General features: G+C 40.4%; 1 protein-coding gene across 1 annotated transcript in view; it reads left to right on the top strand.

The window, feature by feature from the left end:
• Positions 1-15,884, top strand: part of LOC148149901 (dynein axonemal heavy chain 11-like) — a 170,439-nt gene that overhangs the window by 48,524 nt on the left and 106,031 nt on the right. The window contains exons 7-8 of the mRNA XM_087987077.1: positions 4,023-4,256; positions 5,473-5,640. Of these exons, the coding sequence (XP_087843203.1) occupies positions 4,023-4,256; positions 5,473-5,640 (402 nt within the window). The remainder of the gene's footprint in view (positions 1-4,022; positions 4,257-5,472; positions 5,641-15,884) is intronic.

Below are 15,884 nucleotides of genomic sequence, written 5' to 3'. Positions count from 1 at the left end.
GTCCAGATGACTAGCTTCTAGCTAAATTGGGGGAAAAGCAGTCGAGTTGATTTAGTTTGCAAGCAACAGAAGAACACAGGCCAGACACAGAGAAAGATGTCTAAGAGTTCGGATGACCACATGCTCACAGTTAGAAAGAAGTGTCCTGCCTGTGGATCCAACTCCAGAGCCTCTGGAAAGCCCAATGGCTGTGAAAGAATGTGCAGAGCAAAAGAAGCTGATATTTAATGAGTTACCAGCGACAAGACAATAATAGTAATGCAAATGGGAGGTGGAAGATGACCAAGAGTTTGTGATGAAATAGATGTAAAAAAGAAAACTTACACCTACGTGAACTACCACAAACTGACACTTCTCAGGAAAAATAAATTAATGGAACCATTCACATCAGGAAAAGAGTAAAAAGAACTAAAAACCATAAAGCTGAAACTGAAGTCTGAGACCAGAATACAAAATCATGTCTCCCAGCCCCTACTCAGACTATAATCTTCTTATGATTTTCCTGAAAATTTGAAAGAAGAAAAGTTCCTCAAAGAGACTTGCTACATAATTGCGCAATGTCATGCAAACTCTTCACTGGAAAACTGAGATGAGACAGCTGAAGATGGCCCAATTACGCAGTTGTTAATTGAATGTTCAATATCACTGGAACAGATGGTCCAGCTACCCTGACCAGTTGTGAAGAGTTGGATCTGATCTTAATCAATCATGAGATGAAGGAGATCACACTGAGTGTTGAAGGTTATGTACTCAGTCAAATCAGAAGCAAAAAAAATAATTTGGTCTAAATATCCACTGCGTTGAAGTTCCTGAGTATTACGTCAGTGATACAGAGAAGAAATCAATGAATCGTTGACCAGGTGAAATACCCATAAAACTGAAAAGAGAACTTGAAAGAAAGCTCCAAGAGATGGAAGCCAATATTGTGTTGCATTGTTATGAGAGGGAAGTCAAATGTTTGGCTACAGATTTGTTTACAAAAAAGTAAACTACACCATTTCAAAACTGGAGTCAATCACATCTTGCTACTTTCTAACAAGATGAATGTTGATGCAACCAAGAGATCCACTGCACAGCTAATACCCCCAGTGAGAATTCAAGGCTTGGGATAATCAACAGGGGTCTGAACATTGGCTTCTTCCTGCTCAGCAGAATTTCAGTCTTACGAAGAATGACCATGCTAGCCAGTGTGTTGATTCCTCTGATAGTCCTTCTACTCTTGTGTAAATAAATGTCTTGGACATGGAGGTTGTGGATCAAGGAATAGAAGAAAATGAGCCCACCTTCTGTAAAAGTAAGCATGATTATTGATATGAAGAATACATGTTCTCAACAAGTAAACAGTTGCAACATTACTGAAGATCAAGAGCAAGCCACTCAGCCTTTCAGAAAGAAGACACATTAGTAAGTAGCTTTTGACATCAAACAAGGCTGAAACAAGATGGGAGTTCCCGTGGCAATCAGATAAAAACGATCAAGGCTGGGCAATGAAATGCCCAGGTGAGCACTATAGTGAGACGATGCTGTTACCTGATGTACCAAACAATGCCCTTGTTGCCAATCTGAATAGTAGTTGCGTGTAAAGCCAGTAAGCCAATTAATTGATTCTCTGAGCATGTGCAAGACTGGAATTGTGAAATAGAGGTGGCTGTGAACGATTACTTAAACTCAATGAAAACAGTATGTGAACAAGCCAGTCAAGGGAGCAGCAAAGGATTGATTTAGACCAGTTGTATCCCTAGTCAAATGTATAAAAGAGCTAAAGTCCTTTTGTTTTGAAGCAACCCTGTTGTAATGGTTAGAACCAGGACTGGGTGGATCTCATTGACTGAGGACCTTGATTAGAGTTGTTAACCTGGGCCAATCAGGGCACCCTGTCTGACAGAATAAACAGGAGATTCTTTTTCTTAAAAACCTCCTCCTCTGCTTTTGGTTGCACTTCAGTCCCACGTTCCTGATCTTCGGGCACCCGGTACGGAGGAAGGAGGGCAGGTCTGAAGACCTCCTCGTGGGTCTGCTCCTGGGCCTGGCCAAACTGGCCATCAACAGGTCCAGGCAGCGGGCCGTGGAGGGGGTCGTTAAGGCCGACTGCCTGCCCCTCTTCCGCGGTTACGTTAGGGCCCGGGTGTCCTTGGAGAAGGAGCACGCGGTGTCCACCAACACCCTGGAGTTGTTCAGGGAGAGGTGGGCGCCGCAGGGAGTGGAGTGCATCATTTCTCCCTCCAATTCTATTTTGATTTAGTCCCTACCCTCCCCCTCACTGTTTTGATCACACAGCATTGCCCTTTGATGTGAAGGGCAGTGTTTGTCAGTGGCCACCCGGGTGTTTTCCTATCTTCCTGGTGGTGGAAATTGAATAAAGATTTGTGCACTTTGTGTCTCTCACTGTGTCTCCCACCTGCACACACACACCATGGAAAAAAAAAGAAAAAAAAATAAACAGGAGATTCTTTTTCTTAAAAACCTCCTCCTCTGCTTTTGGTTGCACTTCAGTCCCACGTTCCTGATCTTCGGGCACCCGGTACGGAGGAGAGAGGGCAGGTCTGAAGACCTCCTCGTGGGTCTGCTCCTGGGCCTGGCCAAACTGGCCATAAACAGGTCGAGGCAGTGGGCCATGGAGGGGGTCGTTAGGGCCGACTGCCTGCCCCTCTTCCGCGGTTACGTTAGGGCCCAGGTGTCCTTGGAGAAGGAGCACGCGGTGTCCACGAACACCCTGGAGTTGTTCAGGGAGAGGTGGGCGCCGCAGGGAGTGGAGTGCATTATTTCCCCCTCCAACTCTATTTTGATTTAGTCCCTACCCTCCCCTTCACTGTTTTGATCACACAGCACTGCCCTTTGATGTGAAGGGCAGTGTTTGTCAGTGGCCACCCGGGTGTTTTCCTATCTTCCTGGTGGTGGAATTCGAATAAAGATTTGTGCACTTTGTGTCTTTCACTGTGTATCACACCTGCACACACACACCATGGGTGCTGGGGAAAAAAAAGAAGCACTACTGCAGTTAGGCGGTAGTGTGGGGGGAAAAAAAAGGAAGGGGAAAACAAAGATAAACAGGAGATTTCACACAGCATTGCCCTTTGATGCTTGTCACTGGCCACTCGGGTGTTTTCCTATCTTCCTGGTGGTGGAAATTGAATTAAAAAATAATAAACAGGAGTGTTTTCCCCCTCCAACTCTATAAAAAAAGAAAAAATAAAATAAACAGGAGATTCTTTCCTGGTGAAGGGCTTTTGCCCGAAATGTCGATTTTCCTGCTCTTCGGATGCTGCCTGACCTGCTGTGCTTTTCCAGCACCACTCTAATCTAGACTATATACTGTACCGCAATCAGGGTATTGAATAACAATGTATACAGGAAGTGGTAACGTTTGAACCTGCAGTAAGAGCATGATCATTTTGAACTTCTGAGATGCATGAGACATAACAGTCCTCACTATAATAGGGGTGTTTTAATTTTGCAGTGTAGTTTAGGTGTTGACATTATTTGATTTTCTTTGCCGTTTAATAAATTTCGTAGAAGGAAGGGTAAACTTGCGGCAACATGTTACTTTGGTTAGCCACTACTCAAACTAGAAGACAGCCAGGCCAAATATTCACTTTATTTCTAAAATATTTTTAATATATATCGCTTTATATTCATACATATGTGGTGCATATTATTCAAGTAATTCATTTTACAGTAAATTTACAGGTTCTGGAGTCGTGAGGGAAGAAGAGAAGGTTTAATTCAAGCTACAAGCTTTGCATATTTAAAAAGAGCTTCCAAGATTAATTCAGATGAACATGTAATGAACAAGGTTTTTAGAAATAACAATAAAGATCATTTTGTTTCATTTAACTTGATAGAGCAGATTGTTGATAATATGGTACTGTAGCTTTTTTACTCACTTGTGGGATGTTAGCAGCACTGGCTGGACCAGCAATAATTGCCCATCCCTAGTTGCCCTTGAAACAATCTGGATAATCAGGTATTATTTTTAAGATGGGTATTATTAAAATGTCTGTTGTGCATATGCTCTCTTCTAGGCAATAGTTTCTTTGTCACCAGAGGAACTTTTGAAAGAGGAGGTTGAGGAGTCCCTGGAACATGTACAAATATCTGTGAAAATCTTTAGAGCTTATAAGGACTGTTTCTTGAAGCACAAAGAAAAGTTAGCTAGCTATTACACAAAGGAACAAGATTGCAAACTCTGGGACTTCCCATTATCAATGATTTTCTCACGGTTTGACAGATTTTTCAACCGTCTGCTAGAGCTTGAGGTAAATGTCACAAACTTCTTATTTTATAATTACTTTTAATACTAATAAACCTTGCTTGACATCGCAGACTGTGCAAATGGATAGCAATAGATATCCATCTATATTTGTATATAACTTGAAAGCTTACGCATCTGCACATGACTTCCTTGCTGGAACTTTCCTGGCCTGAACGTGGTCACGATGATATGGACATGTCTGGGTCCCAATCCTGAATAGACACTCTGGGACTGTGAGGCAGTCCTCTCAGTGGCAGCCAGTCAAGAAGCCATTGCCAACCTGTCAGTCTAATTAATGATATTACAAGCAGTTCATCTGTAAAGTGATGGTTGCATTCTTAAATGACTCCGTGCTATATAAACATCGTGCAAAAAAAGACAATTAAAACATTGGTGATGCAACCGTGTTATAGCTAATATGTTTTAAAAGTTCTTGCTTTAGAACAGAGTCCTCTATTCACTAATCTCGTTATGGCCCATTTGAGTTGACAAAATGCTCATTATAGCAGAATAGCTTGTACCTGACTCTCCCCATAATCAGCTCTTCAGCTTTAACTGTGCCACGTAGACCACTGGCAATTGTGGAGGCTGTAATGATTGGACTCCTTGTAGTAGAAGATTTGTTCCAGTGCTGAAGTGATTAGTCAAGCTTTGATGTTCGGCGGGGGGGGGGGAATCTAACTAGTGGCAGTGTTAGAGCCAAGGGGCAGCCCGAGGCACAGAGGTCCCTTCTTGAGACCATGAAGTCTTTTGAAGGTAATGTTCCTTACCTCTTCTAGGAGATGGCATTCATGTACCTGACAACCTCCCACTTAACGTGGGCTGTTTTGTTGCCAGCTTCTTTGTAATACTTCATATTTATCTATACGAATTTGAATCAAATGTGCTGATGACAATAAATCATGGGTTCATGATTTATGGATGATTGACAATATTCAGTAGGATGGGGGCAAATTATATGGTTGGACTAGATATTGGAACCATTTAAGTCTTTTTAAGTAATTAGCAAAAAATAAACTCCTTGGAGAATACAATTTTCCCACTTCCTTTTACATATGTTCATAATTCTAATTTTCAAAATAGTTTCTTCTCACTCAAATAGAAGTGCGCGTGGGTACCTGCATGCCCACATTATTATTAATTGATGAATATTTAGTAAAGAGAATATTTACAGTCTTTATAATGTGAAATGTTTGTGATGCTATATCTTCTTATTGCAGGATTTGTTTGTTACTATGCTAGAATTCCAAAAACTGGAGAGGTTGGAGTTTGGTGGCATGAAGGGAAAAATACTAAGTGAACAAGTTTCTAAAATGAACAATGAATTCTTGGAGTGCTGCAAAGTTTTTAAGGAAAGCACCTATGATCCTTTGGATTATGAATGCATGGTAAACTTAATTCTTTGACCTTGGTCAGGTTTATATGAAATGTAACTTATTGCAGTGACAGGCTAGTGCTGAAAGATATTACTAAACTTGAAAAAGTATGACAAAATGGTCAAACATAGGTGTGAAATACGGTAGAGCTTTTCAGTTTGTATCCAGTTGTAACAAGTTCCTTGTTTATTAAGATTGCACCCAAAGTTAGCATTAGCACCTGGAACAACTTTGTCAAGGTGCTTAGTTGGCGAGCTAGCAATTGAGTTGTAGGTAATTTCTTCTCAATAAGCATTTCTTTAAAAAATCTTTAAGACGATTTTGATGAAATGTAACTACTTCTTCTTTGTTTTGATGAAAATGTAACTTGCAGAATTCCAAGTTTGTTCGGTGCTTTTAACAGACCATAGACTTTTCCTCTGTGACCCAGAGTTATGTGTATTAATATTCATTAACTGTGATATGAAACAGCAGTGACCCCTTTACTACGTGCTGTTTCAAAACGTTATATTCAAGAAGTAGTTGTTTTCAATATTGTGGGAGTCATATGACCAAGCCTCCTGAGGAGGAGAAGCAGTTATCCTCTAGACAAAGGCTTGCATTGCTGACAGCCAGTTGTTTATAGCCCTTTCCCAGGGGTTAAGTGGAAAGTCATTAACACGTCTTGTAAACTGGGTATAACTTTCAATTCTATTGTGTAAGGAGTTCTGTTGGAGTCAGTAATTTCTGAAGCTGATTATAACATAATTCATCATTCCAGACTGACCAGGATGTGCTTGGCTGACATTGTTTTCGGAGATGGTTGTGGCTGATTGTTGCCAAGTTCTGTCACATAATTATAGCTTTTTTAGACTCTGTGTTTACTGAACGGAAAGAAGCCATTTGGACCATTGAATCTGCACTGATCGTCAAAGATCTGATTGTACAAAATCCCATTTATGTTGGCTCTTAAAACATCATGGAATTTTTATGGAAATATAAACAATTGCTTTTCACACCATTGGTGACAATATTGCAGTGTTGTGCATTCTCTTTTCCTACCAGCAACATTTTGGAGTAGGGTGAAACCCTTGGAAAAGTGGCTGGGGTTACGTCGAAGTGGTAAACCAGGAAATCATCCAAAGAATTATGGTGTCTGTTGATTCTAATGTTGAGACATTTCTTTCAGAAATCTGATTTATTTTTGATATTGTCATTAACAAACAGTGAACTTCACAACTAATCTTGGAGGAACTGTTGGGTGAACTTCACAGCACAGAATCAGATAAGTTAATTGTAGTTTTAAGTCTGTCCAAGAGAAAGGCTGCAGTAGTGAGTATAGTGGATTCTTTCTTGATTATGTTTTTAGAGATAAATCTCTTGATTAAACTTAAAATATAAGCCATAGCTATTAATTTAACCTGGGGCACTGTTTTAAGAGGAATAAGACGGTGTTATTTTCTGGGTCTGTAAATTCTGAAGGAGCAAAAATGGCCTTTGCAGTGATATGTACTTCTTGTTAGATGTGGGAGTTTAAAGAGAGTTTAAGGGTTACTGCGGATTATATCTGCCATAAATGCTGTTGGATGCAAATCTTATCAGATCGAGTGGATCGGTTGGAGAGACACATAGAAGCGATGAGGAATTTGCAACAGCAACAGTATGTGATGGATGGCAGTTATAGGAAGGGGGGAAAGTCTCAGATACAGTCAAATAGATGGGTTAACTCCAGGAAGGGTAAGAGAGGTAGGCAGCTAGTGCAGGAGTCTTTTGTGGATATACCCATTTCAAACAGGTATGCTGTTTTGGAAAATGTAGGGGGTGATGGATTCTCAGGGGAATGTAGCACAAACAGCCAAGTTTCTGGTATCGAGACTGGTTCTAATGCAATGAGGGGTATGTCGGCTTCCAAGAGATCAATTGTGTTAGGGGATTCTGTAGTCCGAGGTACAGACAGATTTCTGTGGCCAGCAGAGAAAAAGCAGAATGGTGTGTTGTTTCCCTGGTGCCAGGATCAAGGATGTCTCAGAGAGGGTGCAGAATGTTCTCACGGGGGAGAGGGGCCAGCAGGAGGTCATTGTCCACATTGGAACCAATGACATTGGAAGGGAAAAGGTTGAGATTCTGAAGGGAGATTACAGAGAGTTAGGCAGGAATTTAAAAAGGAGGTCCTCAAGGGTAGTAATATCTGGATAACTCCCAGTGCTACAAGCTAGTGAGGGCAGGAATAGGAGGTTAGAGCAGATGAATGCATGGCTGAGGAGATGGTATATGGGAGAAGGATTCACATGTTTGGATCATTGGAATCTCTTTTGGGGTAGAAGTGACCTGTACAATAAGGACGAATTGCACCTAAATTGGAAGGGGACTAATATACTGGCAGGGAAATTTGCTAGAACTGCTTGGGAGGATTTAAACTAGTAAGGTGGGGGGGGGGGGGGGGGGGGGGGGGGGGGGTGGGACCCAGGGAGATAGTGAGGAAAAAGATCGATCAGAGATAGGTACAGCTGAGAACAGAAGTGAGTCAAACAGTCAGGGCAGGCAGGGACAAGGTAGGACTAATAAATTGAACTGCATTTATTTCAATGCAAGGGGCCTAACAGTGAAGGCAGATGAACTCAGGGCATGGTTAGGAACATGGGACTGGGATATCATAGCAATTACAGAAACATGGCTCAAGGATGGGCAGGACTGGCAACTGAATGTTTCAGGGTACAAATACTACAGGAAGGATAGAAAGGGAGGCAAGAGAGGAGGGGCAGTGGCATTTTTGATAAGGGATAGCATTACAGCTGTGCTGAGGGAGGATATTCCTGGAAATACATCCAGGGAAGTTATTTGGGTGGAACTGAGAAATAAGAAAGGGATGATCACCTTATTGGGATTGTATTCTCGACCCCCCAATAGTCAGAGGGAAATTGAGAAACAAACTTGTAAGGAGATCTCAGCTATCTGTAAGAATAATAGGGTAGTTATGGTAGGGGATTTTAACTTTCCAAACATCGACTGCGGCTGCCACAGTGTTAAAGGTTTAGATGGAGAGGAATTTCTTAAGTGTTTACAAGCCAATTTTCTGATTCAGTATGTGGATATACCTACTAGAGAAGGTGCAAAACTTGACCTACTCTTGGGAAATAAGGCAGGGCAGGTCACAGGTGTCAGTGGGTGAGGACTTTGGAGGCAGAGACCATAATTCTATTAGATTTAAAATACTGATGGAAAAGGATAGACCAGGTCTAAAGGTTGGAGAAAGGCCAATTTTGACGGTATTGGGAAAGAACTTTCGAAAGCTGATTGGAGGCAGATGTCGCAGGTAAAGGGACGGCTGGAAAATGGGAAGCCTTCAGAAATGAGATAACAAGAATCCAGAGAAAGTATATTCCTGTCAGGGTGAAAGGGAAGGCTGGTAGATATAGGGAATGCTGGATGACTAAAGAAATTGAGGGTTTGATTAAGAAAAAGAAGGAAGCATATGTCAGGTACAGACAGGATAGATCGAGTGAATCCTTAGAAGAGTATAAAGAAAGTAGGAGTATACTTAAGAGAGAAATCAGGAGGGCAATACGAGGACATGAGATAGCGTTGGCAAATACAATTAAGGAGAATCTAAAGGGTTTTTACAAATATATTAAGGACAAAAGGGTAATGAGGGAGAGAATAGGGCCCCTCAAAGATTAGCAAGGCAGCCTTTGTGTGGAGCCACAGAAAATGGGGGCGATGCTAATTGAATATTTTGCATCAGTATTTACTGTGGAAAAGGATATGGAAGATATCAACTGTAGGGAAATAGATGGTGACATCTTGCAAAATGTCCAGATTACAGACGAGGAAATGCTGGATGCCTTGAAATGGTTAAAGGTGGATAAATCCCCAGGACCTGATCAGGTGTACTCAAGAACTCTGTGGGAAGCTGGAGAGGTGATTGCTGGGCCTCTTGTTGAGATATTTGTATCATCGATAGTCACAGGTGAAGTGCCGGAAGATCGGAGGTTGGCAAATGTGGTGCCACTGTTTACGGAGGGCGGTAAAGACAAGCCAGGGATCTATAGACCAATGAACCTGACCTCGGTGGTGGATAAGTTGTTGGAGGGAATCCTGAGGGACAGGATGTACATGTATTTGGAAAGGCAAGGGCTGATTTGGGATAGTCAACATGGCTTTGTGCGTGGTAAATCATGTCTCACAAACTTGATTGAGTTTTTTGAAGAAGTAACAAAGAAGATTGATGAGGTCCGAGCAGTAGATGTGATCTATATGGACTTCAGTAAAGCGTTCGACAAGGTTCCCTATGGGAGACTGATTAGCAAGGTTAGATCTCATGGAATACAGGGAGAACTAGCCATTTGGATATAGAACTGGCTCAAAGGTAGAAGACAGAGGGTGGTGGTGGAGGGTTGTTTTTCATACTGGAGGCCTGTGACCAGTGGAGTGCCACAAGGATCGGTGCTGGGCCCTCTACTTTTTGTCATTTACATAAATGATTTGGATGCGAGCATAAGAGGTACAGTTAGTAAGTTTGCAGATGATACCAAAATTGGAGGTGTAGTGGACAGCGAAGAGGGTTACCTCAGATTACAACAGGACCTTGACCAGATGGGCCAATGGGCTGAGAAGTGGCAGATGGAGTTTAATTCAGATAAATGCGAGGTGCTGCATTTTGGGAAAGCAAATCTTAGCAGGACTTATACACTTAATGGTAAAGTCCTAGGAAGTGTTGCTGAACAAAGAGACCTTGGAGTGCAGGTTCATAGCTCCTTGAAAGTGGAGTCGCAGGTAGATAGGATAGTGAAGAAGGCGTTTGGTATGCTTTCCTTTATTGGTCAGAGTATTGAGTACAGGAGTTGGGAGGTCATGTTGCAGCTGTACAGGACATTGGTTAGGCCACTGTTGGAATATTGCGTGCAATTCTGGTCTCCTTCCTATCGGAAAGATGTGTGAAACTTGAAAGGGTTCAGAAAAGATTTACAAGGATGTTGCCAGGGTTGAAGGATCTGAGCTACGGGGAGAGGCTGAATGGCTGGGGCTGTTTTCTCTGGAGCATCGGAGGCTGAGGTTTACAAAAGAGGTTTACAAAATTATAAGAGGCATAGATTGGATAAATAGACAAAGTCTTTTCCCTGAGGTCGGGATGTCCAGAACTAGAGAGCATAGGTTTAAGGTGAGAGGGGAAAGATATAAAAGAGACCTAAGGGGCACGTTTTTCACGCAGAGGGTGGTACGTGTATGGAATGAGCTGCCAGAGGAAGTGGTGGAAGCTGGTACAATTGCAACATTTAAGGGGCATTTGGATGGGTATATGAATAAAAGACGTTTGGAGGGATATGGGCCGGGTGCTGGCAGGTGGGTGTGGATTGGGTTGGGATATCTGGTTGGCATGGACGGGTTGGACCGAAGGGTCTGTTTCCATGCTGTACATCTCTATGACTCTATGTTTCTTAATTTTGCTTTTACTTGTTATATTTGTACAATTCTTCTTTCAAAAATGTGCCAATTGTATGTTTCACTCCTCAGTCATTGATTTCTGTGGAGCATACTGGATATTGCATTTCCTCAGGAGCAGGTGAACGCGACACACTGAAATTTGCTGCAGCAGTGTCTCTTATCACAATTTTGAATAAATAGACAATTTCTGTACCCTTCAGCTTAAATTGTTTTTGACTAGCATATTTGTGGAATTAGAAGCTGATGACATACTGCAGGCAACAAGGCATTTTGAGACCTTTTTGAACAAGAAAATCAGCAGTGCATTTCCTTAACCACTAACATTTAATGATTGTAAAATAATCAGCACCAAGACTGAGGAGAAGTGTGAATCTGTATGAAGTGAAGTACACAAAGAAAAACAGGTCGGAAAAACATTTGAGAGAGAGAAAGGAAAAGTACATTTAAAAAAATTCAAACTTATTTCAAATCCCAGCAACAACAACACAACTTTTAAATAATGCGACTCCACACTCCTTATCGTTCAGTTTGCAGGTCAGAGGTTGTTTGGTAGTCATTAATGACAATTTTGCAACTAAAAGGATATTTGTGTTATTAATTATTAACTTAACTTTCTGTACAAAATATAATTGAAGCAAAGCAATTTCAGAAATGCATAAAATGATAATTCGCAACGCTAATGACTGAGCCATGGATATTATTTCCTTTCCACAAGTTGATGATTGATTTGTACATTAATGACAGCATCACTATTTACATATTGTTAGTTTACAAGCCTAATCTGGTTTAAGATCTGCAAACTACATTAACCAGCATCTAGAATTGCTGGCGACTCAAGTCCCAGTCAAAATTCTAAAAATTCTAACTTAGGCTTCAGGTGGCGCAAAGATGTCTAGCTGGAGAATTCTTCATGTGGAGTATTTCTAATGTTAGATTATTTATGTGGTCTTGCCACGGCATTTAGCTATACATGCTCTCCTGAAGGTAAAAAAAAGATGTGCAATTTGATGCAGTCTTTGAACAGATTTTCAGAGTCCATTTGATTCCAGAGGCATTTAAAATGGCAATGGTGCAATTTTTGGAATCCTTGCCTCGAATCCCAGTGCACTTCCATCCGTCCCCTTTGCAGGTATAAATTCTGAATTAGGTTGTGATTTTTACTTTGTGCATTGCAAGGACAGGCAAACCTGCGTTTATGTCTCTGCTACATTTTGTTTTAGTCAATTAATATTACCACACAGATATACTTCCGTATCTCACAAAGTTAAATACACCACAAAATTCGATTCCCTGGAATGTCAAATCAGTAAGATTGTTTGAAAGCAAGCTGAATGTTTGTGTGGGAAATGTTAAGGAATGTGGAAAAAGAACAACAAATTATGTTTAAAAGGTAGAACTGTCATAACTAACAATGAAATCAAATAAATTGACCTCTACTGTGACCATTTAATGATAATACCCATAATAAACCTAATAAGATTTCACTTGAATAAGAAATTCAGATTAATTTGAAATTCTCAAGTTTGATGTAACTTTATTACATCCCTTTGGAAGTGATTTTGTAACAAAAATGTTCAGTTGTATTTAGCAGTCACTGGTACTAATATAAATATCACTTTAAACCAGATTTTAATTTTTAAGTAATAACTTTACAGTGTATCTACTTATGTAGCAATATTTTGTGCTTTGTGTTGACAGATGCCTGTGTCATCTTGAATTTTAAAAATTATACATTTAACAATCAACGTATTTTTGCTGCTTTTCATGAATAGAATTCAAGCTTCTTAATATAAATTTTTTTTTTGCTATCTCAGCCTTAAGGTTGGAATGAAGATAGCTGTAAGATTATAGTCTTGAAATTTGAGAATATTAGTAAAGCATTTTCAAAAAATATTGAGATGTTAATAAGAAGGAAATGCTGGAAATAGCAAGTTGGCAGCATTTGTCGAGAGGTACAGAGTTAGTATTTTGAGTTATCGAGTCATAGGGATGTACAGCATGGAAACAGACCCTTCAGTCCAACTTGTCCGTGCCGACCAGATATCAGAAATTAATCTAGTTCCATTTGCCAGTACTTGACCCATATCCCTCCAAATCCCTTCTATTCATATACTCATCCAGATGCCTTTTAAATGCTGTACCACTTCCTTTGGCAGCTCATTCCATACACACACCACTCTCTGTGAAAAGGTTACTCATTAGGTCACTTTTAACTCTTTTCCCCCTCACCCTAAACCTATGTCTTCTAGTTCTAGACTCCCCATCCTGGGGAAGATATCTTTTCTATTTACTCTATCCATGCCCCTCATGATTTTATAAACCTCTATAAGGTCACCACTCTGCCCTCAACGCTTCAGGGCAAACAGCTCCAGCCTGGTCAGCCTCATATGATTTTTGGGCGAATACAAAAGTAAAAATGCTGTTGGGAAAAGGAAGAAGAATAACAGAGGAGGTTCAAAGTTTGTGAGAAGATTTGTAGGTCGGGTGCTCGTTGTTGTGGTGACATCTAGGTGACATCCTCAGTGCTTGGGAGCCTCCTGTGAAGTGCTTCCACTATAAATGCCAGAGGAAACATCACAGAAGCGCTTCACAGGAGGCTTCCAAGCACTGAGGATGTCACCTAGACAGGGAACGAAACGTATGCAACACAAATTCCCAGCTCGACGAACAGAACCACAACAACAGAGGAGGTCTGCGATTGGATTGAGGATTGGAAAAATTCACCGTCAAAGATATCATGAAACAAAACGCAAAGTGTGTGGTAATGATTGCAGTAAAGAGAGTCTAAACACCAGAACCATGAACAGCTCTTTCTGAAAGCTTAAAAAAAAATTCAAACGAGTATGTGGCAGGGGGGAGAAAAGAAGCGCCAAAATGGGGGATAGAGTTCTGAAATTGTTGAACTCAATGTTGAATTCTGATAGCTGTAAAGGGACTAATTGGAAGATAAGGTGCTGTTCCATAAACTTGGATTGAACTTTACTGGAACATTATAGTGATCTGAGGACAGAAATATCAGAGTGAGAGCAAGATTGAGAACTAAAATGGCAAGAAACTCAAAGGTTACATTTGTGGAGTGAAATACAAGTGAATTGTCTTTGCATCCTTTTAAGGCTGAAACACTGTTTTATGTCCAGTCATTTCTGGTAGTGCAATAAGCTGAGGCTTGGAGTCCATCCTGAAGATTTTTTATTATAACACTTCTATAACCGTTTTGTTTTGATGACCAGAAATGTACCCATTATTTAATGTGTGCCTGACAAGAACCTTAAGCATAAAATCCTTTCATTTGTACTGTTTAAATTAATTCTATATTTCAGCATTGTGTTTGCATTGTAGGTTACTTCTGCACTCTGTTTGCATGTATGTTGATTAGCCAGTTTACTGCTACTGTGTTCATTACTGTTTTTGAACCCACGGCTATCTTAACATATTTATGGTCTTCGTTTTCATGGATAGGTATGTAATTGGAATATAGGGATTATATTTGTTTAATCTGGCACGTTTTGCTGCTGCTTGCAATTGTTTTCATCTGTAATTAGGAGTCATTTGTGATTTACATTTTGCAATCTTATAAACAGAGGTGAATGTGATCAGGGATTTGAGTATCTGACATTTGAAATTCTGGTGAAATATAATTTCACAATACCTAGATATTCTGTAAATGGGTTTAACTGTTTAGGAAAATAGTGAGAGTTATTAGATAAGAACTTTTCAATGTTCGTGACCTCTTCAGTTTAAGAGGTTGATTTTAAAGTTCCTAATTGATGGAACATGAAATTGGTATGTGTGTGTTAGTCTTAGCTGCAAACAAATGCTTATTCTGTTAATTTGATGAATCATTAATTTCATATGTAGTTTGACTTTTATCATCAACTGCTCTCAAAATTGGATTCAAGAGATAATTCTACACCTTTGACTGGTGGTTGTGCCATACTGAACCACAGATATTGTAGATAATGCAGATTATTAATTACTGCCATGAAGTTTTAGAAAAAGATAACCATCTTTGGACAAATAGAAGAGTAATAATCATAGGATAGTGCAATCTGCAATTAATGGTAAAATCCTGGGGAGTGCTGCTGAGCAAAGAGACCTTGGAGTGCAGGTTCATAGTTCCTTGAAAGAGAGTCGCAGGTAGATAGGATAGTGAAGATGATGTTTGGTATGCTTTCCTTTATTAGTTGGTACATTGAATATACGAGTTGGGAGGTCATGTTCTAGCTATACGAGATGTTGGTTAGGCCACTTCTGGAATATTGTGTGCCATTCTTGTCTCCCTTCTATAGAAAGGATGTTGTGAAACTTGAAAGGATTCAAAAAAGATTTATAAGGATATTGCCAGGGTTGGAGAATTTGATTTGTAGGAAGAGGCTGTATAGGCTGGGGCTGTTTTCCCTGGGGCATCAGAGGCTGATGGGTGACCTTATAAAATCATCAGGGGCATGGATAGGGCAAATAGACTAGGTCTTTTCCCTGAGGTGTTGAAGTCCAAAACTAGAGGGCATAGGTTTAAGGTGAGAGGGGAAAGATTTAAAAGGAACCTAAAGTTGCAACTTTTTCATGCAGAGGGTGGTGTGTATATGGAATGAACTGCCAGAGGAAGTGGTGGAGGCTGGTACAATTACAGCATTTAATGGGTATATGAATAGGAAAGCTTTAGAGGGATATGGGTCAAAAACTGGGAAATGGGACTAGATTTATTTAGGATGTCTAGGTGGCATTGATGAGTGAAACTGAAGCATCTGTTTCTGTGCTGCACGCCTCTATGACTCTGACTCTAAGACAAGCAAGTTTGGTATTCTGAACAGTTTTAGTTATTTTTCACTTTACGA

This window comes from Chiloscyllium plagiosum, unplaced genomic scaffold (genome assembly GCF_037043375.1).
Source record: "Chiloscyllium plagiosum isolate Xiang-an unplaced genomic scaffold, Cpla_swu_hap1 HiC_scaffold_5, whole genome shotgun sequence".
Lineage (NCBI taxonomy): Eukaryota > Metazoa > Chordata > Chondrichthyes > Orectolobiformes > Hemiscylliidae > Chiloscyllium > Chiloscyllium plagiosum.
The sequence above is the reverse complement of the archived record's forward strand: the minus strand, read 5'-3'. Positions and strand labels throughout refer to the sequence as shown.